The following is a 27,261-nucleotide window of genomic DNA, read 5'->3' on the forward strand; positions in this document are numbered from 1 at the left end:
TACTTTTAATCCAGGTGACCAGTGGGCATGTAAAGGGATGCGTGTGGCTCTTCGTGGGTCAGTGCTGGTTGGCCGTGAACAAAGGTGATGGCCAGGTGGAGAGAGCGCTGTGTGTTTGCACCCACGGAATAGGCTTTGCTAAGGTAGAACGCTCATGCACATCTGAACACTCACACTTTTATTCTCTACTCACACGTGACCCTGGGTCTCCACCTGTCTGCTTGCAGATGTTGTGCTTTAAATTATCCGACTTCTTGGCCGACTTCCACATCTGGATGTCTGTGTACCGCTGCCCCTACCCTAACTTGTTCACCCACACTCAAAGACTCAGTGTGTGTCTGCTGCTGCTGTTGGGGTACGCATGTGTCAACACACTCATCATATCGCAAATGGACGATCAGGTAATTTAATAAGACCGTCAAAGTTCTGAATTTGTTGTATGAGCGTCTCCCCTACAGCCGTCATTTCCAATCCCTTGTCCCCAGTTACCGATGGAGTTGGGTATTCTTGACGTATCCTCCGTCTCTGTGACAACAGGACTGTTGAGTGTGGTGGCAGTGTTGCCCGGAACAACAATTATATCTTCTCTGTTTCGACTGCATGAGGTCAAAGTGACAAGGTCGGGAGTCCAACATGCAAAAGGCAGAAAGACTGAGAATGATGACTTTGAAGGTGAGGTTTGGACTTCTGTACAGAATTCATCCTCTTTCTCAACGTAATATGAACATGAATTTCCTTTCTTTCACAACTTTTCTTCCAAAACACCATTAAAGCTGCAGGTCAAAAGTCAATTAGCTGTAACAAACATAAACATGAGCATACAAACCATTCAACCACACATATAAAACATATGAAAAGCTAGAAACGCATTGTTTAGTTTATTATTTGTTTATTTATTAATGCATATTACATTCACTTTGTTTGCTAGCATTAGCATGGCTGTAACAATAGTGATACATTCAAACACCTGTTTACAGGTAAATTAAAATAACATGGTGACATAACACACATTACCTGGTTCCCACTACAGCTCGGTGCTCAATAATCCATAAAACTTTACAACAAGTCTTTACAACAAGTCTTCCTCCGGTACAGAGACAATCACCTGCCGCCTAATCAACTTCCTGTTTCTGCGTATTCTACTTCTCTGTCTGTGTTTATTGGCGGTTAGCAAATCAGCTTATAGGTGCATTACCGCCACCTTCTGGACTGGAGTAGTGGAGTAGGTGATTGGCAGCAGACAAAACCAAACTAGAATTGAATTAGTTCATTAGAAGATGATGTATATTACTTGATGTCTTTTCTAACAAATTTTCTAATGTAATATTTAGATTTTCGTCTTTTAATCCTGATATTAATTCCTTTCTTTGTTCATTATAAACTTCCCCTTTTGCCAAACGGGCTTCAAAATAAAATACCCAAAACGTCAAGAAAAAGGCATTATCAATATGTATTATTCCAAGTTTGATGAGATTTTTTCCTTTTTTCGTCGCCCATGTCTCATTGTTGTTCCGTCTCTTCACAGATGCCCTTCCACTAAATCACAGTGGGTTCCATCCCTCCTGGAGCCGTCTGCAGCGGTGGATGCAAGAAATCTGGAGGAAGAAATACCAGGTCAATGAGCATCCATCTTTTGTTCTTTCTTTTTCTATGTCTTTGTGCATTTTTCATCCCCGATCCTCACCTTTCTTTTTCTGTGCTGCAGGGAACAAACTTGCTCCCAGTGTCCACTGCGATGCTGGAAAATAAAGAACCTGCAAACCAACCAGATGTGAGAGTAAGAAAGGACGATGATCCGGCAGTTGAGAGCAGTGCGGGACTAGCGATTTGGAATTTGTCGTTGATTTCAAAGGGGGAAAATGATGATCGAGCAACTCTGGGAAAAGAAATTCATCTTTCAAGTGAAAGTAGCAAGTTTTGTGGGACCCAGAAAGATGTTTTGTCTGTATGTATGAGAGAGGAAGATCAAGACAAGAAGAAGAAAGAAGATACTCAAGGAAACCGTTTCCATGTAATGGGCAAACTGAACAGGAGAAAAGTTGGACGAGCGTCCCCGTGGTGTCAATCTTTGGCCTGGACCCTCTGTCTGCTGCTGTCCCTCTCCTGCCTGGTGCTCTCTGCAGTGCTGGGAATGAGGTAGTAGCTGTGTGATGGCGTTAAATGGATTATTGCTGAAATATATGAGCGATGGATTATTGATTAACTGGGTCTGTGTGTGATGTGTCAGATTCAGCAGCAGCAAGGTTTTGCTTTGGATCCACTCCCTATTTTTCTCTCTGGTTTCTTGCATCTTCTTCATCCAGCCGGTCGCGGTAAATGAATAACTACCTGTTCTTTAAATAAATAAAGACATAATCCATAACCCTACTTTAAAATGCATGGTCTTTGTAATGGAGATATACTTCTTTTTCTTTTCCAGATACTCACTGTGGCAGTGATCGTCTCCTGTTGGTACAGAAACAGAACAGACTTTCATACTTTCTCCACAATTAAAGAGTTTGAGATTCAACAGTGCAGCCACAGTGCTGCTAATCGACCAGAGGAGCAGTTCAGGCCTCCTGATTTCCCTCAGGACACAAGCTCATACCTCGACAAGGTAACAACCACAATCTATTTACTTATTTATATCTGTTTTGTTCTTTTCCACTGAAACATCTACTCAAGTATTTCTTATTTATGGACAGCTGCTTGCTGCTCGTCAGCGAGCTCGCTACCTGCGTCTTGTGCGGCCGCCGGCTCCGGCAGAGCTGAGGAGAAGTCGTGGGAGGAGAAGAAGAGAGACTCTCATCCATGACACTCTCAGGTGTGTGTGTGTGTGTGTGTGTGTGTGTGTGTGTGTGTGTGTGTGTGTGTGTGTGTGTGTGTGTGTGTGTGTGTGTGTGTGTGTGTGTGTGTGTGTGGCCACCTGTTTATAAGAAGAATTATTCCTTTTTTCCTTTGTCATCCAGGGATTTGTGCGTCTGTGTCTCCATGATCGCACTGATGCTGTGTGTAACATATGGCAGCTCATTCAGTCATCATTACCACCTCAATAAAGCTGTCAGGAAACAGTTTATACGGTAACACACACAAACACACACACATACACTGTCTTTGTCTCTAAAACATCTCAAACACTACAAAATCGTGTTTTATCTTTCAACAGGAATGATGATAATGACTTTATGTCCATAAAAACACATGAGGACTGGTGGAAGTGGACAGAGACCCGTCTGCTCAATCAGCTGTACAAGAATGCATCAACCAAAACTGAGGTAAACAATGACTCAAACATCTTAAGACGATCCTGTTTCATGTGAGCTGGTGAAACAGTTCTGCTCTCAATCTGTCAGGAATCATAATTTAGGTTGACCATGTGTGCAAATCTATTCTTACCCATTAAAAATGGTAAAAGATCTTATTCTATACTTTATCAATATAAATCCCAACCTGATGGTGTGTTGTCATTCAGCAGTCACACATCTTGATGGGAGAGCCAATCCTGTGGAAGTCAGAGGCATCGAGCTCGTTCCAGGAGCAGGTTCGTAATACAAAGAGGGATGTGTGACCTCATGAAAAATATAGTGATGATATCATGATTTGAAAATGTACACAGCGAAAGTGATGGTGATAATATTCTTTCCACAGTAAATAAAGTATGTTATATTATATGTTTTATAACAGTAGTTTTAGAAAAAGCAACCACATCAGTCTGGACTTGACTTGTATTATTTCACTGACACTGATTTCAAGCAAATAATCAACTAAATGCTATTTACTAACTATATTTTAAATTAATTTCACATCATAGCATCATGTTTTTCACTACTATCTCCTGTAGGAGGCACTGTGTCACAAATATACAGATGCGTCCACTGGTGGATTCCATGTGTTTTCAATGTAGAGTGTATCCACATACTGAACTTTAGTTTTAACATCAAAATCCAGTTTACAAAAGAGCAGCAGCAGTTTTTAGGCTGTGAATGATGATGAATGTGTCTTTAATCCGACAAGTTTTTTTTCAAACGTAGAAAACATTACTTTACTGCAACTTTATTGAAGTCATCACACAGTGATGATTTCAGCAGTTTGATTCGAGTGTGTGTTCTGTGTGTGACTATTCAGGTTCCCAGGGCGACTTTTGTACCAGGACGTCTTCGCTCATTCTTCGCAAGGAGCGGAGCATCCACTTACCCTCACTCCATTGTCATGGTTCCCACGGCAACGGCCCAGAAGACATGCGGTCGCCTGGGCTGCTACTCGGGGCCGAGTACTACAATTGGCTTAGGCCACACAAAGTGAGAGTTACACAGACACCCACATGGTGGAGGAGATCTCTGAAATAATTTCTCATAGGAGCAGGTATATTTCATCCCAGTGATATTCAGTATTATCATCAACATCAGGTCGGACGCCACATCCAAACTGAATCTCCTGCACTCAGGCGGCTGGTTGGGCAGACGGACGGTGGCCCTGAAGGTCCAATTCACCTTGTACAGCCCCGCACCCAACTTGTTCACCAGTGTGACCCTGCTCACTGAGCAGAGCCCCACCAGTGTCCTGGTGCCCTCTTCTAACGTGCAGTCTGTCAGGGTGTACCACACTCCTGCTGTGTGGGACTATGTTGTTATGGTGTGCCAGGTAAAATACTCCATTTCTTTTTATTATATATCATTATAATAGAAATGATAAATTATAAAGAAAGAAGGATTATAAAATATGACACATCTCGTCATATTTTAGACCAGTTTCTGTCACAAGCCTAAAGGTTTTTTCATGTTTCCTCTTCCTCCTCTCCAGCTCATCTTCCTCCTCCTGTCTCTACTGCAACTCTGTCTTCAAGTGTGCGCCGTGAGGCAGCAAGGGCTGATGGGATACTGGAGGAGACCCCACAATTGGCTAGAAGTATATAAGCAATACAGCAATTATATATCAAATCAGGAAATTTGACCCATGCTACATTCTAGATACTGTCCACTTGATGAAATAACTTTTATCATGTGCACATGGTCTGGACATCTGGGGGCTATATGAAGAAAAATAGTTTGATGACTGTAAAAGCATCAGGAAAGAAAATAAATAACTGGGATATTGATACGGAACATAAAGCCTGACAAATCGTGTCTGATCATGTTCATCGCCTATTTAAAGAATTTTAAAAAATGCCCTCAGGAAGATGCCATAGAGCTGCCACCTCAACCAAGAACATTAACAAAGACTCTTTAATACCAGATGCAATAATTCATAACCAACATTCCCATAAGAACCATAACTGTTATTGTTGTATTGTAAGTGTTATGTAAATTACATTTTACAGGCAAAAAGAAAGATAATAATTCCAAGATAATAATCAGACTTAAACAGCTGGAACACATGCACACACACTCGGCCCCGCACCGTGCAAACAAGTTCACTGTGACCGAGCTGCAAGGGCAAACTAACCTGTAGCTGTTAAACCAACACACCTGTTAAGTAAACCACACAGAAAAAAAATGTATCTGAAGGTCAAAGCACACAACAGAGTTTTTAATATGAGTATGAAGTAAAGAAATATACCTCCCTCTCTCTTTTTTCAGCTCACTCTCCTGACAGTGACCCTCGTGTATTATGTTTATTACATCTATCACTCCATCATCATCCTGGAGGCTGTGGAGCTGCTGCAGAGACACAGAGGACATGTTGATGTCAGCGTCCTGGCTTCATGGGAACAAGTGAGAAAGAGACAAAAAACAGAAAGCAGGGAAAGAGGGAGATAAGAACGTTCAAAAGCATTTCATTCCTGGTCCTGTTTTAATTTATTATAACACCCATGAAAAATGAAAGGGCCCTTTTATTTACAATCATTCTGAGTAGTTTATTGAGAAAACATTGTTCAATTTGTATAAGGTTTTTTGTTTTGTTAAACACGCCCTTAATAAATGCACAAGGACAATCCAACTGTCAGGTCCTGTTGTGTGAGTGAGAGATCACAATGTGGGTAATTAAAGAGGAGAGCGAGGACAAATGTGGCTCTGTCTCTGCAGGACGTTCGTGCTCTGCGTGGCGTTACACTTTTCCTTCTCACCTTGAAGTGTGTGACTGTGCTGAGCAGGAACAGGACCTTGGCTTCCTCTGCTGCACTGCTCACTCGCTCCCTCTCCAGCCTCCTCTGGCCAACGGTAAACACAAAGAGAAACAGCACAATGTACGGAAAGTGTCAATTTCAAGCACTGCCTCTGCTGTGCAAAAACAGAAAGTCGCACTTGAATGAAAATCAAATGTAGTATTTTATAGGAAATTACATGCAGTTTACTGTAATTCAATTTGTGTGCATTTGTCTCATTAATGCATTTTAAATATAAAAAATATATATCGGCCGACACTTTTTTCAGTTTAACCATTAAAATGAAAACACAAATACAACCAAATTTATACAAATGTTATGTGCAGATATGTTTTTTTATGGGATAAATGCAGAAAATATATGAATTTATGTTTACATTTTATTGAAAAAATATATTCTTGATATCAGCAAACATAAACAAATATACAGATATATCAGTGAAAGACTTATATTGGCCGAACGATAAATGGATGGGATTCTAGTAAAAGATATATACAGTAAGAAACTCAATGTCCCTGCAATGCTTATTTTTCAATATTTTCACCCTCCAGACCTGTGCATGTGCATATTTCTCACCAAAATGTGTCTAAATTGTGGATTTGGTTAGAAACTTATGCTAAACTCCCGACACAGACTCACCCTCAAATGGTCCTAGCTTTCAGGTCTGATCCTGTTGGTGGCGCTGTCCTGTGCTGGGAATCTTCTGTTTGCACAAAGCTCCTGGGCTTTCAGCTCCATTCCTCGCTCCCTTCAGACTCTGCTCTGTCACTTCTGGGGTCTCAGACCCACCAGGAGCCTCCATCGCCTTCTCTCTGGACGAGACCTCCTGTACAGTGGAGCTCTCTATCTGTCTTCCACTGTGGTGTGGACAGCAGGGGTAAATATATAGAACATGTATATACACATAATCAAGAATGAATAGAAAGAAGACTGGCTGCACAGCCTCAGTGGAAGAAACTATCTGTCAGAGTCGAGATCACTGTTATGAGTTTTTGTTGCAGGTTCTCGGTTTGGTGTCCACCGTGGTCAGAGTTGCCAAAAGATCTCAGAGCAGGTGGGACATCTTCACCGCGGCAGATTTAGCCCGCTACATCAGACGGAGGATTTCTGAGGTCACTGGGCAGCGTGAACTCAAATGGATTGATGACCACGTGGAGAGCAGAGTGAGGAACAAGCTGCTTAGGCCTGTACATAAAGACAGACAACACATCTCCACATCCTCCCACCTCCATATCCAACATGTTCTTTGACTTTTTAGTTTGATCCATGTCCCATCCACTAACATGGAGGAGCCAGGATTTATGACTTATACTGGAGCCAGCCAACAGGCGCCGATCAAGGCACTTTGGCTTCACTTTTGGGGAGCTGGCATGTCGTCCATCTTTATATACAGTTCACTTTATGTCAGTTTTTTATTTTCCTGGCTACTTAAGTTGTTGCGTAGTAATTTCAATATCAGCAGCAATAGACAAACCATCTTGGTTGAATTACTGTAAACGGACAAAAGTGTGGTGAGGGTAATTGATTGACTCTCTGAACTCTTGTTTGTCAGACTTACTACCTTGAAGAGTTTGAGAGCCTGGTGGACGAGCTGCTGTTCAGACTCAACGCTCTCTCCAGCTGCCTGCACCACACGCAGCCCCCGAAACTCCATCACGACGTGTTGGAGCAGAGTCCTGTCACCTCACCCCTACAGGAACCCTCCAACACGGACACACAGGTGAGTCAGCCTCATATGTCAAACACGCACCACAGACACATGCTGTGCCTGCACCCACACATACTGTACATCTTTGTGTTTCTTTTGCAGGACTTTGTGAGAAGACTCGTGGCACAACAAACAATCAGGTAGGGACATTTGTTCCTCAGACAATATTTAAACGTCATAAATTACAAATGTAGTAATGGTGAGTTTTTCTGACACTGCATTACCAGGTCCAAGCTTGAGATGCTGCAGCGAGGAGGCCAACGGAGAAACGATCCCTCCTCAGACGTTGTTTTACCATCTGACAATCTGCAGAAAACTGGAGAAAGTGATGAAGAAAATCTAAATGACAGAAAGCTCCAGACTTATTCAAGGGGACAGAACTGCCTGTCCCTCCCAGATTCGACATCACTCATCAGGATATGGACAGAAGATGATCTGGAGAAGCAAACACACAACATTAGCTGGTTGAGTAAAACTCGGGCGACCCACACAGAGGTGGTGGTGGAGGTTCTGGTGCACGAGGAACCTGGAAGTTCAGAGAAAACAGGAGGGTAGGAAGGTGTAGCAGGTTCTTCAGGCTCAGACACTGCAAGTAATTCAAATAATTAAACGTCTTAAAAGTCTGCATTGTAAGAGCTTCTCTTCGGTAAAGATTTATAGAATAGGACAGACTTGTTTTCTATATCTACTTTGGTAAATGATATTACCTGGATCTCAAAACTACTCCTGGAATAAATCCTGATTCTTTATAAGCAGTTAATGACTTTGTGACTGATTAATGAACAATTCATAATTATGGTATATAAATCAAATACAAACCTTTGTGATCAATAAATAAAAATATTTTTTGTTCAAGCTTACAAGACAAAATGATAAAAGCAAGTAAAAAATAGTTTAAATAAGTCAAGAAATACATAAACACCATTTTATATAAATCGCTGTAATAAGGTGACTTAAAAAATTAAAGTAAATTTGGACCACAAGCCCAGTGAGGATGTTATTGGAAGGTTTTTATCTGTTTATTTGGGGATGGGGATGATATCTGATATTCCTTATAATCAATCTTTAAACCTCATACTCAGGTTAATAAATAAATAACTATGTAAAGTAATGATAAACTTCAGATATTGATCAAATACATCATCCCCAAATAAAAGATGAAAACTATCCAATAACATCCTCCAACGTATGTGACCGAGGAGTTGAGTGGCGACTTGTGATTGGAGGAGGGCCGGCGGGGCGAGCCAATCACAGCGTGGCAAGTCAGACAAGTTGCAGACAGGGGGAGGTGGTGTGTGTGACTTCAGACGTGATTAGTTTGTATGTCACACACACGCAGAGAATATTGATCCGGACTGTGGGTCTAACACTTTGATGACATTCACCAACGAGCTAACAGGCTAACAGGCAAAGTTAAATTAGCTCCTGCTTTGATAACGCGGTTCATCATCATCATCATCATCTGAGGACCATGAGGAAGGTCGCTCTGCTGCTGCTGCTGCTCCTCGGCGTCGCGCTTTTTGTGACCGTCAGCAGATGTGAAGAAGGTAAAACCGAGCCTCACACAACGACGTCTGTAGATGTGAGTTATTCCAGTAAAGATGTGTGCAGCTGATATTTTAACTAGTTTCTGTACACGCTCCGTTAGCTCTGTTAGCATGCTAGTTAGCGCACAGGATGGGCTAATGTCAACAGAGCTGCCACACACACTCATAAACGCAACGACCTGATCTGACCCCTGTGAATCAGCTTATGAATTCACCTTCTGTCATATAACAGACGTGTCTATGGAGCTGGTGCAAAAACAACGGAGCACCTGGGACTATGGGATTTGTAATTTAGTTTGTAGTCACAGTTTTCAAACTTGTAAACACGTTTTGCTTCTCACACAAATACAACAGTTGCACCTTCTCAAGATCTTCACTGCGGGTGCACACATCCTATGTTGTGAATCACAGATGAGAAACTCCTGCTGTCACTTTTTTTGTTTTTGCTTCACTTGCTGCAGCAAACATGGGGCAACACACATTCACACACCTGTAACAAGGACTGTGATGTCATGGACACAATGTGCACATCGGGATATCAGTCAGTCAGTTCATGCATTGAGATCAAACACAAGTCAACAACTGCACAACTGTCACAAATGCAAAAGTGTTTTTTCTTCTTCTCACTTTCGGATCTAAAATCTCAGTGAAATGTGGAACGAAAGTGATTTGTGTACCTGCAGAGCCTGGTGGGGGGGGGCTTTGTTCAGATATCTGAGAACCTCATCGGTAAATGAAACCAGTTCTTTGAGTTTAATGGTGCTTGGCAAACCAGCTTTTATTTCATCCAATATTTAACTGTGCTCCACACTGACTGAGATATTTGGTGCTAAAGTGCGTGTGCAGAGCTTTGTGAGTGAACACGCAGCATTTGTGGCTCGTGGCTGCAGATTCAAGCCGTTACAATTCATGTTTCTGCTTGAATATCCAAGAATAAGAAAGTGTTTGCAGACTGATTTGCTGATGTCGTCATTTTGTCCATGACTTCACATTCTTTGTTACAGATGCGTGAATGTGTTTCGCAACATCTTTGCTGCAGCAATTGTAGCAAAATTGTAAATTTTTGTGCATCTGTATTAAAGAATTTGAGAAATGTTACGTTGTATATGTGGTGGGAGAAAAAAAATCAGTAAATTGCCTTACAGTGTTTAAACAAGCAGCATGATGGTGGCAGCCATATGTCCAAGATTTACTGCTCCTGAAATCAACCTGTATCTCTCTTATTGTTTGTAAGATGCTACAGAGGAGAAGGAGGCTGATGAAGAGGACAGTGATGAGGAGGAAGATGAGGATGAAGATGACACGGAGGTGAAAGAAGAGAACGGGGTGCTGATTCTCAACGACAACAACTACGACACGTTCATAGAGGGGAAAGACACGGTTTTAGTTGAGTTCTATGCTCCATGGTACGTTTGAAGTTTCTCATCTAAAGGTGTTTGCTTTATTCATGTTACACTTTATTCAATGTCATTATTTTTGGTTTCTGTCAAAGTGGTAAGATGTTGAGAAGTCCAAAACAAATGGTGCATAGCAGAGGAGCAGAAGAAACTGAAACCAGTCCCTATGCAAATTCTACTGCTTCTTTTCACATCCTCCATATTTCTGTGTTCCCCCTTTATCCGTTCAGGTGCGGCCATTGCAAACAGTTTGCCCCAGAGTATGAAAAAATCGCTCAGACCCTCAAGGAGAACGACCCTCCGATACACGTGGCCAAAGTGGATGCGACGATAGCCAGCGGGTTGGCGAGCCGGTTCGAGGTGTCGGGCTATCCCACCATCAAGATCCTGAAAAATGGAGAGCCGGTGGACTACGACGGAGACAGGACGCAGAAAGGTAGGAACAGTTCATTTCCTGTTGTGAAGCGTCTTCACAACCTTTCAACACAAACTCTGCCTCTTTTGAAAAATCAATTAGCACTAATATGTTGACTCTGTTTGCTGCAGCAATTGTGGATCGGGTGACTGAAGTAGCTCAGCCGGACTGGAAGCCTCCACCTGAGGCGACACTGGTGCTGACCAAAGACAACTTTGATGAGACGGTGAACAATGCAGACATCATCCTGGTGGAGTTCTACGCCCCATGGTCAGTCAAACATGACACCTCAGATTCCTTCAGAAGGGACTTCCTCTTCCATGGAAGTGATAGTTGAGCATTTTAATAGCAGCACTTAAGATTCATTATTTACTTCTTATCAATGACCTCCAGGTGTGGACACTGTAAGACTTTGGCTCCAGAGTACGAGAAGGCGGCCAAGGAGCTGAGCCAGCGCTCTCCTCCCATTCCTCTGGCTAAGGTGGACGGCACCGCCGAGAGCGAGGTCGCCACACGCTTTGGAGTTACGGGGTATCCCAGCCTCAAGATCTTCAGGAAGGGCAAGGTGTTTGACTACAACGGACCCAGAGAGAGTTATGGTAGGTGCTTTCTCTGCTAGATTTTTTTTGGGGGGATGATCCAACTGACAACAAATGCAGCGGACTTTCATTGTGCTGCTTATTGCCAGCTCTACAATGGAAAAATATCAAGTTAGAGATCTTTTTGTTATGAGAAGCTTGAAAAAATATGTTGGTCCTTATGAGATGGTGATGTGACAAACCGGACAACGGTGGGCCGCCCAGTCTAGATAATTAATGGGGAAGGCATTGAGTTTGCCTGCATGTGGATCTGTGTGCATGGACTTCTGGTCCTCCATCAGCTGAGCTCCACCTTTTTAAACTTTCTTTTCAGGCATTGTTGACTACATGGGTGAGCAGGCGGGACCTCCATCCAAACAGGTCCAGGCAGGAAAGCAGGTGCAGGAGCTCATCAAGGATGGCGACGACGGCGTCATCGTTGGCGTGTTCTCCAGCGACGAGGACGCAGCCTATGAGATCTACATCGAGGCTTGTAAGTAGTTATACCTTTTTTATAATCCATAAGATTTGTTCATGGTTACTGTATGTTCTGTAATTTGTAACTTTTAGATGACCTGACCTGTAGTTTTACAGGTATTAGTGATATAGACCATTTTACAAAACATGGCTGACATAGCATACTTGTGAAATCAAATTTGTGATAGGGAATCAATTGCTTTCAGTTCCTTTTATTTTCCCGTTAGAAATTCCATACTCTTTCTTTGATCTGTGGATGTTGTTCTCACTGTCGCTCGTCTGTCTGGCAGGTAACGCTCTCAGGGAAGACTTCACCTTCCGTCACACCTTCAGCTCCGAAGTGGCCAAACTGCTCAAAGCGTCACCGGGTCAGGTCGTCATCACTCAGCCTGAAAAGTTCCGCTCCAAGTATGAGCCAGCATCACACACACTTGCAGTCGAGGTACGAATCTCTTATCTCAGTATAAAACCCTTGATTCACTCTCTTTTCAGTTTTTAATGTTGATGTAAAATAAACTGTCAACACTTTAAATACTGCTTTATCCATATCTCTTGTTCTGAAACTTATGAACTCCATCTTTTTCATTTCATAGGACTCCACATCCGTGTCAGAGGTGCAGGAGTTCTTCAAAAAGCATGTGATTCCTCTGGTGGGCCACAGGAAACCAAGCAATGATGCTAAACGTTACACCAAACGACCCCTGGTGGTTGTGTACTACGGAATCGACTTCAGCTTCGACTACAGGAAAGGTGAGTTTGTTAAAGTGCCGTGTTGGTTTGGTCTCTGTCAAATGATTTTAATTTTAATCCGGCATTTTTTAACTGGATTTAAAGATTTAAACACCTGTGGAAAAGTTAACAATCTTTTAGTAATAAATCTCTTTATTTTTAGCTACACAGTTCTGGAGGTCCAAGGTGCTTGACGTGGCCAAAGACTTCCCAGAGTACACGTTTGCCATCGCTGATGAGGAAGACTACGCAGACGAGCTGAAGAGCCTCGGCCTGAGTGATAGCGGAGAGGAAGTTAACGTGGGAATTCTGGCCGACGGAGGCAAGAAGTTTGCCATGGAGCCCGAGGAGTTGGACTCTGAGGTGCTGCACGACTTTGTTATCGCATTTAAGAAAGGTGAGTGTCGAGTGGTTGCTTTTTTTCTCTGCACTTATGTTATGAAATTTGAAAGATGGGATCATGTAAGTGGAATGTTGTGTTTGGATTTTGAGGCACATTTTTATAAAAACATGTTTCAATATTTAAAATTATGACATTTTGATAATATCACAGAAAAGAAATTCTTGCAGCTTCCAAATATCTGTCTTGGATTTTTAACGTGTGCTACTTCTTTTCTTTTTTCACAGGAAAGCTCAAACCCATCATCAAGTCCCAGCCAGTGCCAAAGAACAACAAAGGGCCTGTGAAGGTCGTGGTAGGAAAAACCTTTGACGAGATCGTCATGGATACTCAGAAAGACGTCCTGATTGAGTTTTACGCCCCCTGGTGTGGCCACTGCAAGAAACTGGAGCCTGATTATTTGGCTCTGGGCAAAAAGTACAAAGGGGAGAAGGACCTGGTGATCGCCAAGATGGACTCCTCCGCCAACGACGTGCCAAACGAGAGCTACAAAGTGGAGGGCTTCCCCACGATATACTTTGCCCCAAGTAACAACAAGCAGAGCCCTGTCAAACTGGAAGGGGGAGACAGAACAGTGGAGGGACTGAGTAAGTTTTTGGAAAAGCACGCCACAAAGCTATCACAGCAGAGAGATGAACTTTGAGACGCCTGCTCCTGACCAGTAGCTTAAGAACTCTTACTGTGCTCGGGCAGAGACCTGGAGGACCCTGAGGGGAGGACCCTTAGGGGAGGGGCCTCTGAGAGGTTTAACGGTGTTACTGAGTTGCTGTGATGATAATCACGTTCAATCATCATTTTAGTTTCTGTTCATTCCAAGAGATTCAGCTTCTGTTTCTAAAAGCATGTAAGCACTGTTGAAGATTTAAGTCTTTTTAAATAAAACTGAAAATGATGGCGGCTCCGTGTGCCAACACAAAGTGAGACTCTTTTTGTTACTGTGAATGAAAACATACAAGACAGAAAAGCTTTGTCAAATATATTTCAAATGTAAGAGCCAGCATGAAAATGTGTCTTTTTAGAAATTCAAGTGTTTTAATCTCATTTTAGAACAATTAGTAAAAGAAACGGCTCCATTCTGAGACGGTTAAGGATTTCACTGGCAGGACTCAGTCATTCTCACTCACTCTCATTCCCAGACAGCAAGGTCAATCAACTAATCACCTAAAGGCTCATTTATTCTGCCTCTACGCACGAAAACAGACGCATCTTTTCAAACGATGTCATCATCACTGACTGTAGTTCCATGTGTCCTTCATGTTGGCACAATTGTTAAGCAATATATCCACTAGAGGGCAGCACACAGTTGGGTTTCTGACAAACAAACATGGAGACGGCGGAGGAGATAGTGATTAATGTACCTTATGAGAACGAGGCAAAAGCATCGTTTTTAACTGCTGTAGTCAGTTAAATATACTCCCACATGCGGCTGATAAATTCTTAGTTGAAATTTCTGCCTGGTGTCCTGGGGTCGTCTCACTTGAACTACGAGCTACACTGCCCTCCGTGATTTCCAGTGATACTATTCCGTATCCGGGAGCCTCCAGAGGACGTGCACAAATTCAGACAAAATTAATGCAGAGTATGGACGGAGGGCTCCGTCTGTCTTTAACGTTGAGAATAAATGAGCCTTTACACAAACGAAGTCTTGGCAGGAGAAAGATGCACTTGTCACAGGTGAAGTCTGAAATATATTATCCATCTAAAAACAACTTGTGAACTTTACAAAACTGGCCGGGTAAGTTCATTGTGCACTTATCATCTTTATATGCCTTATGTACATAAGAGCACATATTTTCACTAGCTCTCTGGAAGAAATGTTCAAGGTTCTTCACTGATGTGAAATGGGCTCAAAGGCACTTGAAAATACTGGGACTGATGTGAGTTTGTTCTGGAGATGCAGCACCGGGTTGGAGGATCGTTAGGAGAACTCCTGCGTGAACCGCAGGTGGAAGTCGCGGATCTTCTCCAGCACAAATTTCAACTTGTCGGTGGGCGGCAGTATGGTCATCCTGCAGAGGAGGACGTAATAAAAAGAGGGGCTCGGGTTAAAGGTGCAATTCGATTTTTATGAGGATACAACAAAACATTCTTATCAGGTTTAAACATAGTGTTTATAAAGATGGACGACACGTCTCCACTTCCACTGTCGAGAGATGAAGTGCCGCCATGTCACATTAGGAGCAGTTTCGAAGCACCGCCGATACACGTGCTCCACCAATCAGCTGTCAATCATGGCGTTTTACCTCACTTTTATAGCATTAAATGACTAATTAATACCAATTTATTAGAAAATGAGCACCTGGATATACATAAGTGTGGTAAGAACAACCAAAAATTACAAAAAACAACTTTCAGAAAAAACTATTTGACGTGTACTCTGACTTTTGGGCTGCAACTAGCCACCAGGGGGCGATCACGATGATTTTGGCTTCACTTTTGGGGAGCAGTCGCGTCGTCCATCTTTATATACAGTCTATGGGTTTGAACTGCCCAAGTGTCTTTACTCACCTGAAGTGAAAGGTTCCGTCTCTCTGCCCAAATCCGCTACCGGGCACCAGACAGATCCCCTCCTCCTCCAGCAGCTTCATACAGTAGAACATGTCAGGGACCTGGCCTTCTTCCTACAGACACACACACACACACATATATTTAGAATTGTCTACACAGAGGAATAAATCAGGCTGACACAGTGTGTATGCGGGGCTGACCTTGGCCTTGTCGATGGCCTTCTGAGATAGATTGAGGCGGGGGAAGGTGTACATGGCCCCCTGGACCGGATTACACGTGATGCCAGGTACTGTGTTGAAGATCTGTTCTGTTAGCCTGGCCTTCTCTGCCAACGCTGCCAGCACCGCCGTCCGCTCCTGCAGGAGAAATAAAAGGTCAAACCGTCAGAGGTGAACGGTGACATCAACACGAGCCTACGACGGTGAGAAAATACCCCCATGGGATCGTATTGTTGTATTGTGACCACCTGAACCAAACTGTGGGAGAACAGCAGCTTCTTAAAACACACTGGTTTTCTTTCACTGCATTTAGAGGAGTCTATAAAATGTTAGGACCTTGTTATTTATGGTTTGGATGTGAAACAAGTCTTTAAAATTGATACCCAGGAGAGGACAGTACAACACTGAGCTGTGCAGTGGGCTCTGCATGTCTTTGTTGCAGTGTAACGTCACACCCTCTGAAGGTGGACGGGAGCAGCAAATACCAGTGTAAGATGACTCTGGGCGAGGTTTACTGTTATTGCTGCACTGGGTTTTGTTAAGACTAAAATCTATGTTTTTCTTTGAGTATGTGTCTGTGAAGATGGCAATGAAACTGAACTCTAAACAAGTGCAGTATGTTGGACAGGGGGGGGGCAGTTTGGGCTGAATATGTGGGAAAATGTGCGGCCTTCAGATAGTGACTGATAGTAGCCGTTGCTGGCTGGTTTTAATCTAGAAGTTGATTGTTTGTTTGTGTGTGTGTGTGTCACATCGCAGTTCAGTCTTGCACCTGTCTGATAATGCCTGTTTGAGAAGACTGTACATCTGTGGCATACAATACACTGTACTTTAACTTGTTCTCATACCTAACTTATTATATTACAGCCTAAACTCCATTAGCTTTATTCAAACATCACACATACATGAATGCACTGTTTTCTTAAAAAACTGTGACATACCCTTAGAAAGAATTCAAGCAGCTGCCACTAGGGTCTGAAGGACAGATCAGAAAGGCGTTGCTTTGTCTAGAAAATGCGCATGCCATACTGAAAACTCACAAGCTGTCAGCCGATTCAAGGCTTGTTTTAAAACACCAAACCAAACACTGTCAGAATGTGAAGATTTCCCCAGCTACTATCCAAGGAGGGACGAGACGGGGAGCAGCTCCTCATCATTGGCGGATTCCAGTGCCTAGAGGCTGGGACCAGCCTGTGCACTGGCCACGTGACTCCCCCTCGTTATTGACCAATGAAGTTCTACCTATTATTATAAATATTGCACCTGTCGTCCGGGGCGACTCTTGACTACCCCGTGCTACTAGAAAGCCGAGGCTGTGTATTGAGTGCCCATAGCTATGTGCACATAGCTATGCTGTACCTTTTCATTGCTTCTGAATAAATACTTGTTGAACCAAACCGAGACCGGCTCTTCTCATATCTCGGGATAAAAGAACACGACAGTTTGAACGTTTGACTGACGTGCTGATAAATATTTTTGCGAGGCTCTGGTTCCTACAGGCTGTAGTCAAATCCTCTGGCAGGTCAGTCATGAGAGAAGGTCCTGTATGTGTTGATTTCTATAGGGGGCGAAGTATAGAGTATGAACCAATGCCTCATGTCACACCATTATATTACGTGAGGTCATTTTGATCTTTAGATATAGAAAATAAAATTTATAACATGATTAACATCCATTAAGGATTTTCTCATGCAGAAGAATGCAGTTGTGTACTACATATACACATAGAGCAATAAATCTTGCAACTACACACTTATAGCATCAGTAAACACACAAATGACTGCGGACCTAATGGATTCCTTTAAACTGCACAATGCTCTTGTCTGACCATGGGCCTAATGGACACAATAATGTATAATGTATAATGCGTCTGTTCCTCTTGACAGAGCTCAAAGTTTTTACATGTAAGATGTGACGAATCGTCTTTTAATCCAACGAATCAGAGACAATGAAGCACAGGTCATACCAGCTGATTATTCACAACTGACTCAGAGCCACATGAGGACTTTAACACATTCAATACAGGCTTTGTTACATCCTGGCATTTACAAATATTTACATAGTGTAAGAAGAGCCTGTGTTTGCATGCACTCAGGGTGTTTCCAGGGTGTGTGTTTAAAGGGATAGTTCACCCAAAAATGAGAACTCACTCATTATCTACTGACCGCTGAAGCTATCGCGAGTTCTCGTGAGATGAGATCAGCGAGTTACTGCGGCAGTAACCAGGAGGAGGACAACATTGGACATTTAGGCTAAAAACAAGGTGTAAATGACGCCGTTTAGCCATTTACTTCCATTGTATTGGATTTGGCTGCAACGCTGTTTACCCCTGAAAGTCCAAAAGTGTTTTGTGGAGTCAAACACTTCCCCCAACCCTCCATCGGCATATTGGTCAGTAAATAATGAGTGAATTTTAATTTTTTGGTAAACTATCCCTTTAATTCAAGTTTATTTCCACACCTTCATAAATAGGGTGTAGGACGGCTCGTCGGGCTGCGGGGGGTTGACCACCAGGTCTAGCAGAGCCTGTCCGGGGATGGGGGGACACAGACGCACCGACACCAGTTTGATGAGTTGGGCCTTCACCGCAGGGTCCATGTTGATCAACTCCATGTAACCTCCACGGAATCCACACCTGACAAACACCAGTGGACAGGAAGAGAGTCAGACACTAAGTTTACTCTCATGGAGTCTGCAACTAGTGAGTCACATTCACCCAGTCATCCATCGAAACCTGCTGTCAGACCTGCACCGAACTCTGGACATTTTCCTGAAGTTTTACAGAGGGGGCTGAATGTGAGAACGCAAACGTCAGAGTCAGACATTTTCTGGAACTTCACAGCGAGTGAGCAGGCGCGTTGGTGACATTTATAACAAAACACAAAAATGGAAAAACCAAAAATAATACCAATATCTCAGGATGAAAAAGAGGGGCCATGAAGGGAGAAGATGCCCACAAAGATGTCGACTTAGAAAGACGAAGAGATTCGAGAGCTCTTGAAGTCCGACGCGGGTGTCGATGTGTTGTAAACAAAACGTTTTTTTATTTCCGCAGCTTATTCATCATTTATCTGTCTGCAAACAGATTATCATTCATACATCCATTCACACACTATCATGGGCAACTAGGAGTTCAGTGTTTTGCCAGAAGACACTTTTGTATACAGACTGGAGGAGCCAGAGATAAAAACCATTGACCATCCGATCAGGAGACGACCTGCACTTCCCCTGAGCCACAGTCGCCAAGTGTGTGTGTGTGTGTGTGTGTGTGTGTGTGTGTGTGCGTGCGTGTGTGTGGCGCGCCTCTCGTTACTTACTCTCCCATGTAGCATTTGGAGGTAGAGTGGAAAGAGGCCATCTCCACTGTGTTCGAGTATTCTGGTCCCAACTCAAACAGCACCTTCTTAAAGGAGTGGAATTTACAGCCCTCTGCATACACATTATCCTGGTAGACCTGAAATTAGAAAAACAAATGTAGAAGGCCATACGATCCAAAAATAATTCATAAGAATATACGTGCAGAATATCTACAAATGTTGATGAAAAAAAATAAAAACAATTCAAATGCACATAACAAATGATGTATTGTATTCAAAATCTGTATATGTATGAAGGACAAAATGTATAAATAGTACAAATAAATGAAAGACAACAATTTATGATGAAAAGGATATTTTCTGTATTTCTACAATTATTTATACCGAATAAATATATGAACACCAAAATACATGAATAAATAAATATAGAAATGCATAAATAAGTAACTAAATCAATTGTGTATGCGATTGTTTGCATTTCTTGTCCTTCATATACATAAACAAACGAAACACTGGTGTTCAGGATCATCAGGTGGAGCCTGAACGCAGCACGCTCTTGAGAACCACATGTGATTTATTGTTAACTCGTTATTTAAAGACAAGGAGACACAGAGAGTGGGAAAAAAAAAAAGAGGAAATGACTTGTGTGAATTACTTCATCAGCCATGAGGAAGAGATGCTCCTCTTTGGCGAATCGGATCACGTCTTCGATGCACTGCCTGCTCTGGACCTGACCTGTCAAACCGCACAACGACACAAGTGTGAGGAGGATGAGAAGAGATGTGCACAGACACAGCGACAAAAAACCAAATCACAAAAACACGATCACGTCATTTGATCTTCAAGAATTTATCTCATCATACCTGCTGCATGTTCCTGTGTATAACAAGTACAGTGTACATGCAGATTTCTATCTTCATAATGTGCCCTCATAATGAAAGTGATGTAGCGCAGCACTGACGTAAGATCAGGTTTTTGTTGATCGATCTTTACTGCTGTGACACATAGCAATTAGCCAACAATGAGTCTGACCACACCTCATTCACAAGCTGGATGTGTCTGAAACTGGAAATGACACTTGCTGCCATTTGACATGAGGCATTAGAAAAGGCCCAGTTTTCTATATCTAATTTAAAAACTCCAGCCACTGTTTCATTGCACGTGGTGGGCGCCACACATACCGGTGGGGTTTCCAGGGTTGATGATGCACAGGACCCGGGGGTTGCAGTGCTTTCTGGCTTCGGTCAGTGACCTCCTGAGTTCTGCAACGTCCAAACCCCAACACTTTTCCTCATCCAGGTAGTAATTGATCTGCACGGCAGCCAGGTCGGCGAGGGCGGCCGAGTACAGAGGGTACTGAGGGATGGAGATCATCACCCCCGTACGGTCGCGACCCTCACCACACACCAGCAACTTCAGTATGGTCTAGAATCAGAGGAAAAGAAAGAGAGCAGAAACCTTTATTTTTGAAGAATATAGATTGGCAGGATGTTCATGTGCGTAACCAATCAGGCGTGTGCAGAGTGAAACCAACACACCTACAGGATACACAAACACCACACAGCAGATATCTGGCAGTGCAGTAGCTGGGTGTATCTTAGGTCTGTAGGTCATTCAGTAGTAGCCTGATTAGATTGCATAAAACCAGAGAATGCTGGTCTGACAGTGACAAAGGTCTGCGGGTGGAATGACGTCACGCGTGTGCACAGTACGGCTGAGTACAAAATTAACAGAATTAAGACCAGACCCGTTGGCCTTGTACCAAAAGTATGTCATCTATGCTGGATTAACGCAACACATTGATGAGGAGTGTAACTCGTACCACGATGGCATCACTGGCCCCGGTGGAGAGGTAGATGTTGTCAGGGTTGGAGGGGATTCCACCGTCTCTCTTCTCTATGAAGCGTGCCACATCCTGACGGATGCACTCAATCCCCTGGCTGATGCTGTAGGCCCCTAGAACACAGGACAGTGAACTCTGATTCAAACAGAACACCCGACATTGATCAGTCCATGTTCTGTTTAAACAGTGCACAGGCTCGGAGTATCTGAATGAATGATTAATGAATTAACAAATGGAGGGAGACGCTGGTGACGTGCGTTGCTGAAAGGAGAGGGTCGGCCAATGTGGTTGGTGGAATGAGGGGGAGTTGTCTGACCTATACTGTGGCCGCCGCAGGCCTCGAGAATACGCCGCGCTCTGTTCTTGGTGTCTGACGGAAACTTGTCGTCTTCCAGGAGTTCGGGGTAAGAACACAACGCCAAGACCTGAGGTGGAGACCAAAAAGAAAAAATTCCATCACTACATATCTAATCCTTAAATCAGTTTTATATGATATACACACACACACACGTACATGTATATATAAATATATCCATCCAATATCTAAACTGCTTATCCTGTGGGGGTTGTGGGGGAGCTGGAGCCAAGCCAAGCCCAGCTATACACACATACACACATACGCACAAGTTGCAAATCCAGTTTTACAACATACACGTATAATGAGTGCTCCATACGTATTATACATAAGCACCTTGACCTGAGGCAAAACTTTGCTGAGGGGCACTAACCTGTCGGAGGAATGTGATTGGTTTCTGACCCATGGCGTGGGAGTCGCCTATGTTTGCCTTGATGACTTCTGTGAACGGTTTCTTGACTCCCTGAAAAAGAGGTGCAAACATAGAGACTGTGGAAAAAGCTGGAACTTGGGTATGGTGAAAGAGAATGTGTTGTGTAAACTCGTAGAACAGTTTGAGACGTGAGACATGAGTCAACTTAATGACACCACAGTGGATTAAAGCCCGATTTAGTGATATCGGTTCTCGTGTTCTCAGAGGTCATCACCACGAGGAACACATATTGTCCCACGCCCTCCGTCTGTGGTGAGCAAATGAATTGAGTCACATCTCCCACCCTTTTATATTGCTACCAACAAACACGTCCCCCCCCGGGGCCCCTGAAACACCCACACAAGCATCTTCTCTCATTAGCGGCCTTTTGTTTCACACAGACACTGGCTGGAGTCGATTTTGGCCCCGTGCAGCAGGAGCTGGACGACACTGCTGCTGCTGCTGCTGCTGCTGCTGCTCACAGAAACACAAACCCCTGACTGTTTGGAGTTGTAATGCTCAAGAATCACTGGCCTAGTAAAAAATTGCATGATGAGCTTGGATTGTTTCATTTTATTCCTCATCTGAACCATTTTGCTGCTTCAATCCACTCACTCATCCTCTCTATTGAATCAGCATGTCCCAAATTGGATGCTGCAGGCTCTGGTTTGGTGCCTGTTGGACTGTTCCGCCTACGTACGTAACATCTTAACATATTTAAGACTTTTTAAGGGCCTAAAATTCAGCTGATTACATTTTAAAACTTTTTAAAAGACTTTTTAAGACCCTGCTGAAACCCTGTAAATAGATTAGATCGGAAGGAACACTTGAGCAAAACCTTAACGCAGGAAGCGACATGTCCCTACCGTCCAGTCAACAACAAAATTGACACCCCCCTGCCCTTATCACGAGTCAGCTGAAGAAGTGTTGTGCCTGATTCAGCCACACATGTCCAACTCTGACCTTTCCTTTGCAGGTATATAAGTTTTATAATCCCTTTCCCAGTCTGGTGAAAGCTGCACAAATCCCATGAATAAAATCAAACAACATGCAAATCAGCAGATCAGTGCCAGGGCCTCACCCATGTGTTTGAAAATGAAGCCAGATCTCTTTTTTTCTCTTCTCTCTCATCAAACATTCCACCTGCTGAAGTTCCACGTGGCTGTTTGAGTTTAAGCGCAGGAATGTCCTGTCATCACTTTAAAGCTACAGACAGAACTGCTCTCACTAAAACCCAACTGCAGTCATCCAAACTTGTGTAACATTTCCAATCATGACTTTAAGTTGATTAAATCATGATAATACATGACATGTTAATAGCCAAGCAGTTATCACAAGTCTTTCATTTCTCCCCGGCAGAGATTGGCACGGCAAAAAATAAATAAAGCACAATTTGCCTGTATGTAAATAACCTGTTTTTCAATAACCTTTACATAACCTAAGTACTCAGAACACAGGACAGTTATGCTCACTTCTTTAAAAACATGTTTACATGATCTTTGTCATGATTCAGCATGTTTTACGACACATAAAGTTACCAGGAAACGGGCCTCTGGGGGCACAGGCTGAACTTTCCTTTTGTCTCAGTCAATATTTTCATTTCTGTGTCCTTGCATGACAGCGGGAGTGAGACCTGCAAGGCCCTCTGGGTAGAGTGATAAGTAAAACGTGAGTGTGTTTGAAATCTCAGTAACTGGATGCAGCACGTTTCCTTTTTAGTCCCTGTCCCTGCCTGCTCCCCAGCAACAAAGACGCTGCTGTTCTGTGGGGGGGGGGAGAGAGAGAGAGAGAGAGAGAGAAGCCGGTCGCTTCCCCCCCAGTTCAGCACTGAGTTCTCCCGCTGGGTCAGCACCACCAGGCACTGATCACGCAGGCTGGACCAGTGAACCGCGCAAAGCTACCCAGAGGGTCAGCGGGATGAATGGAGCCTAGCACTGACAACCGTGAGGAATTCACATTTCACTCAGTCTTGTGACGCAACTTTAAAACTATCATCCCTCTGAGAGCGTTCAGGCAGGATACGATCATTGGAAGTGTGCTTATTCAATCACTGACTGACGCAGATGGAAATGGAGCCACTGCTGCTCCGCTCATGTGATTTAAATCAATAGCACTGACATAGCAATGCCAACTGAGATGAAACTGGGAGGAGAGAGAATTTAGTCGGATTCTTTTTATGATCTCTGGCTCTATTGTCGCCTCTTTCATTGTCACAGACACATGCAGACTAAATGAGATCCAGGACTGAATTAGCTCACTGTCAAATGTCTGGGTGAGGATTTATAAGTGTCATCACTGCACCGACACACACACACACACACACAATTGCATAAAATCTGCTGAGCCATCAACCAAAGTGTTCTAGTCGCAGATGTGACAGGAAGCAACCTCCAGATGAGAGGACTGAGCTGCGGCTGTATGAACCCTCCTGACCCTGAAGAAAAACTCCTTGAGTTTCCTTTATTTTTACACATTTGCATCAGCTGATGTTTAACAAGTGAAAGTAAAAATTAAAGAGGAAACTTTCTTTTTTCTTTTCAGCACAAGCAGTGTTTGGGTTTTCTCAGGAAAAATCACTATTAAAAGTAACTCACACACTATCAGCATATCATGCATGAAGCAGGTTTGCCGAAACAAATATTTTTCCATCTAATGTTTCACTCTTACTTTTCTGGACTTTGGATTTGACCTATCTCATATAAACCTTTAAAATTCCTGAATAATAAACGTTTATGGAATCGCAGCAAAGATTCCAGTCAATCATAAAAGTTGGTTTTTGGCATTTCCTTTCTTGAGCGGGGGAAAAACTTGTGAACTACCAAGAACTCTGGCGCTTTTAACCTCCCTGAAGAGAGAGAGAGAGAGAGAGAGGGGCCCCAAGGAAGTGTCTGCGGGAGGAGGGAGGTGGGCAAAGTGACAGAGACAAAACAGGGCAGAGAATGCATCCTCTCCTCTTATGTAATAACCATCCCTCTTATGTAATAACCATCCCCAACGTACAGATCCTCCATTCTCACAACCACCTCAGTGCTCAGAGAGGCCCCCCCCTCCTCCGGCTCTGTTACGTGTCCTGTAAAGAGAACATAACTGCAGAGAGTTGCATCACAGCTTTTTAAAAAGGGGCTTCCACTTCAAGCTGCGTGTCCTTCCTCGGGAGCGAACAGCAGATCAATATGACCACAGCAGAATGTAACATGAGCTGTTATGCACGGGAGTGCCGAGGCTGAGGAACACGACGGACTCTGGTATGCGAGGACTTTTAAAAGCTGACCCTCTGTCTACGTTTGTCCTTTTACTCCCTCAGACAGTCAGCAAAAAAACAACAACTGCTCTTAATACTTCCTTCATCTCTTTCCTTTTTGAAACTATTTCCAGCTTTAAGACAGGTGCCCAATACCAGGACCCTGAAACCACAGCAGATAAATGGAATTCAGCCAATTTAAATGTTATCAATCACATCTCTGCTTTTTTCACTTTGACAGGTTTAAATGCCTGCAATGATAAAAGGCCTATTGTTAGTTTTTTATTTAAATCAAGTCATGCTTTGGAATAAGTATTACCCTATCATCTACTCTATAAGACTGTACTGTACATTACGTACTCTAAATACACTGCAAATACTTTAAATATACTCTAGTGGAGTTCAAAGTCTATTATTTCATCCTGTTGTGGAGCTGCAGTTGGTTACTACTTCAGCGAGGTACAAGTACTGAAAGGTGGTACTTATGTAAAGTAATTGCACGCACGCACGCACCCACACACGCGCACGCACGCACGCACACGCACACACACACACACACACACACACACACTTATTGTCACAGCTGCAGTTGTGTTTTTACAATACAACCATTGGCAGAATAAAAAACTGGAGGTTACACAATTTTTCATATTTTTCCCAAGTGCATTATTAAACTCCTGTGTTTACCTCTTTCAGCTCCTTCTCTATTTGCACCGCTCTCTGGACGATGGGGCCCCGGACCGCGTACTCCACCCGCTTCACGTTGGGGTTCATGTTCTCCAGAGTGAGCACCCTGCCCCGGGGCGACCCCCCGTTCGCTGCCTGCTGGGACATCTCCGTCTCCCGAAGTGGATCTGAATCGCAGCCAGAGAAATGACAGCGGTGGTTGTGGGTGACTTTTGAGCTGTTGCCGGTGGTTGAAGCAGGAATCAGCTCCGCTCGTCTGTTTACTTTCCCTCCCGCAGCTCCTCAGCTCTGTCAGTGGACTCCCTCTGTTCATATTCCCACTCCACGCCACGCCTCGCTCGCTCCTGCTCCTGGTTGGTTGGATCTTTTTTGTCCTTCTACTTCAACTTCGCCTCTGGCCCCAGCAGCGTGCCAAGAGACGCCTTCAGGTGCTGTAGGAAAACATACAACTTTAATGCAAGGTCAAGAAACCGTTTGGCTTTGAAGCTTCAAAGGCAATTTTGGGGGATAACTACGGTGGAGGAGAGAGCTCAACGCGCTGCAAATAGCTGATGAACATGGCTGTAGTTCAGAGTTTGTCTTTCACATATGAAGAACGCAGCAGGAGATTGTTTGGGTCAGACATGTTCACAACAACAGGACAATGTTCGGAGCAGTCAGATGAGAGGTTGTGCTTTGGTGTTTTGGTTTATTATTGTTTTTAAAAAGAAAACATATATACAGATAATTCAGGTATAATGTCCCCGGCACATGTAAAGAAGAGTAAGTATAGAAAATTGACATACAGAACAAATACGGAACTACACATACAGGGTAGAGCATGCTGGAGGCCGCTCAAGACATGATGTCAAAATTGAAACGTCTGGAGCAACTGCCTCGGACTTGACGTACAGTCCCTCAAACAAATTCAGGAATATCTCTAGCAAAAAAAAGTAAGTAATACAGACGAAACAATAAAGACAGATGTTAGTAATAACAAGATGAATGCAGCAATAATAGAATAATAAACAATACAATATACATCGTAGAATAAGAATAATATAAAAATTGTGTCCATGGACATAATGGAGCAGATACATATGTAATATTTGGTCATTGACTTTATCAATGCTTTAATTGCAACAAAGAAAGCATATAACCATTAATAAAAACAACATTTGAGTTGAGCTACCATTTGAATTCATTGGGGAATCCAGGTGTCTCTTCTAATTTAAATGGGACGTTTTCAAACAGGTCTCAGAATTCCTTCACAGAACTCCATCCTTGATCCAAATCAGTTGAGCTTTAAGAGCGGCCACTACACGGATACAGCTCTCTTCTCTGTGACTGAAGCCCTGCAGGAAGCTG

At 43.3% G+C, this 27,261-nt stretch overlaps 3 protein-coding genes across 3 annotated transcripts in view; 2 read left to right on the top strand and 1 right to left on the bottom strand.

Moving 5' to 3' along the window:
- Window positions 1-7,934, top strand: part of LOC118098915 (polycystic kidney disease 1 like 1) — a 30,774-nt gene extending 22,840 nt beyond the window's left edge. Inside the window, exons 35-53 of the mRNA XM_047337927.1 lie at window positions 15-143; window positions 228-401; window positions 486-677; window positions 1,706-2,136; window positions 2,228-2,312; window positions 2,420-2,596; window positions 2,685-2,803; window positions 2,949-3,059; window positions 3,146-3,254; window positions 3,452-3,520; window positions 4,105-4,277; window positions 4,386-4,620; window positions 4,723-4,884; window positions 5,556-5,690; window positions 6,003-6,137; window positions 6,738-6,959; window positions 7,084-7,245; window positions 7,635-7,802; window positions 7,893-7,934. Of these exons, the coding sequence (XP_047193883.1) occupies window positions 15-143; window positions 228-401; window positions 486-677; window positions 1,706-2,136; window positions 2,228-2,312; window positions 2,420-2,596; window positions 2,685-2,803; window positions 2,949-3,059; window positions 3,146-3,254; window positions 3,452-3,520; window positions 4,105-4,277; window positions 4,386-4,620; window positions 4,723-4,884; window positions 5,556-5,690; window positions 6,003-6,137; window positions 6,738-6,959; window positions 7,084-7,245; window positions 7,635-7,802; window positions 7,893-7,934 (3,030 nt within the window). The remainder of the gene's footprint in view (window positions 1-14; window positions 144-227; window positions 402-485; window positions 678-1,705; window positions 2,137-2,227; window positions 2,313-2,419; window positions 2,597-2,684; window positions 2,804-2,948; window positions 3,060-3,145; window positions 3,255-3,451; window positions 3,521-4,104; window positions 4,278-4,385; window positions 4,621-4,722; window positions 4,885-5,555; window positions 5,691-6,002; window positions 6,138-6,737; window positions 6,960-7,083; window positions 7,246-7,634; window positions 7,803-7,892) is intronic.
- Window positions 7,935-9,051: 1,117 nt separating this feature from the next.
- On the top strand, window positions 9,052-14,250 carry pdia4 (protein disulfide isomerase family A, member 4). Its single transcript, XM_035142269.2, has 10 exons — window positions 9,052-9,337; window positions 10,572-10,743; window positions 10,965-11,170; window positions 11,281-11,419; window positions 11,543-11,748; window positions 12,062-12,220; window positions 12,495-12,646; window positions 12,798-12,954; window positions 13,097-13,330; window positions 13,561-14,250. Exons 1-10 carry the CDS (start codon window positions 9,262-9,264, stop codon window positions 13,974-13,976), a joined length of 1,917 nt encoding a protein of 638 aa, XP_034998160.2. The 5' UTR covers window positions 9,052-9,261; the 3' UTR covers window positions 13,977-14,250.
- A 44-nt stretch (window positions 14,251-14,294) lies between these two features.
- On the bottom strand, window positions 14,295-26,267 carry si:ch211-217a12.1 (alanine aminotransferase 2-like). Its single transcript, XM_035142270.2, has 11 exons — window positions 25,915-26,267; window positions 21,948-22,037; window positions 21,536-21,644; window positions 21,199-21,332; window positions 20,558-20,801; window positions 20,032-20,111; window positions 19,377-19,513; window positions 18,520-18,694; window positions 16,042-16,197; window positions 15,842-15,954; window positions 14,295-15,342 (listed from the first exon to the last, which is right to left on the bottom strand). Exons 1-11 carry the CDS (start codon window positions 26,059-26,061, stop codon window positions 15,252-15,254), a joined length of 1,476 nt encoding a protein of 491 aa, XP_034998161.1. The 5' UTR covers window positions 26,062-26,267; the 3' UTR covers window positions 14,295-15,251.
- Between the last annotated feature and the right edge of the window lie 994 nt (window positions 26,268-27,261).

This window comes from Hippoglossus stenolepis, chromosome 19, assembly GCF_022539355.2.
Source record: "Hippoglossus stenolepis isolate QCI-W04-F060 chromosome 19, HSTE1.2, whole genome shotgun sequence".
Lineage (NCBI taxonomy): Eukaryota > Metazoa > Chordata > Actinopteri > Pleuronectiformes > Pleuronectidae > Hippoglossus > Hippoglossus stenolepis.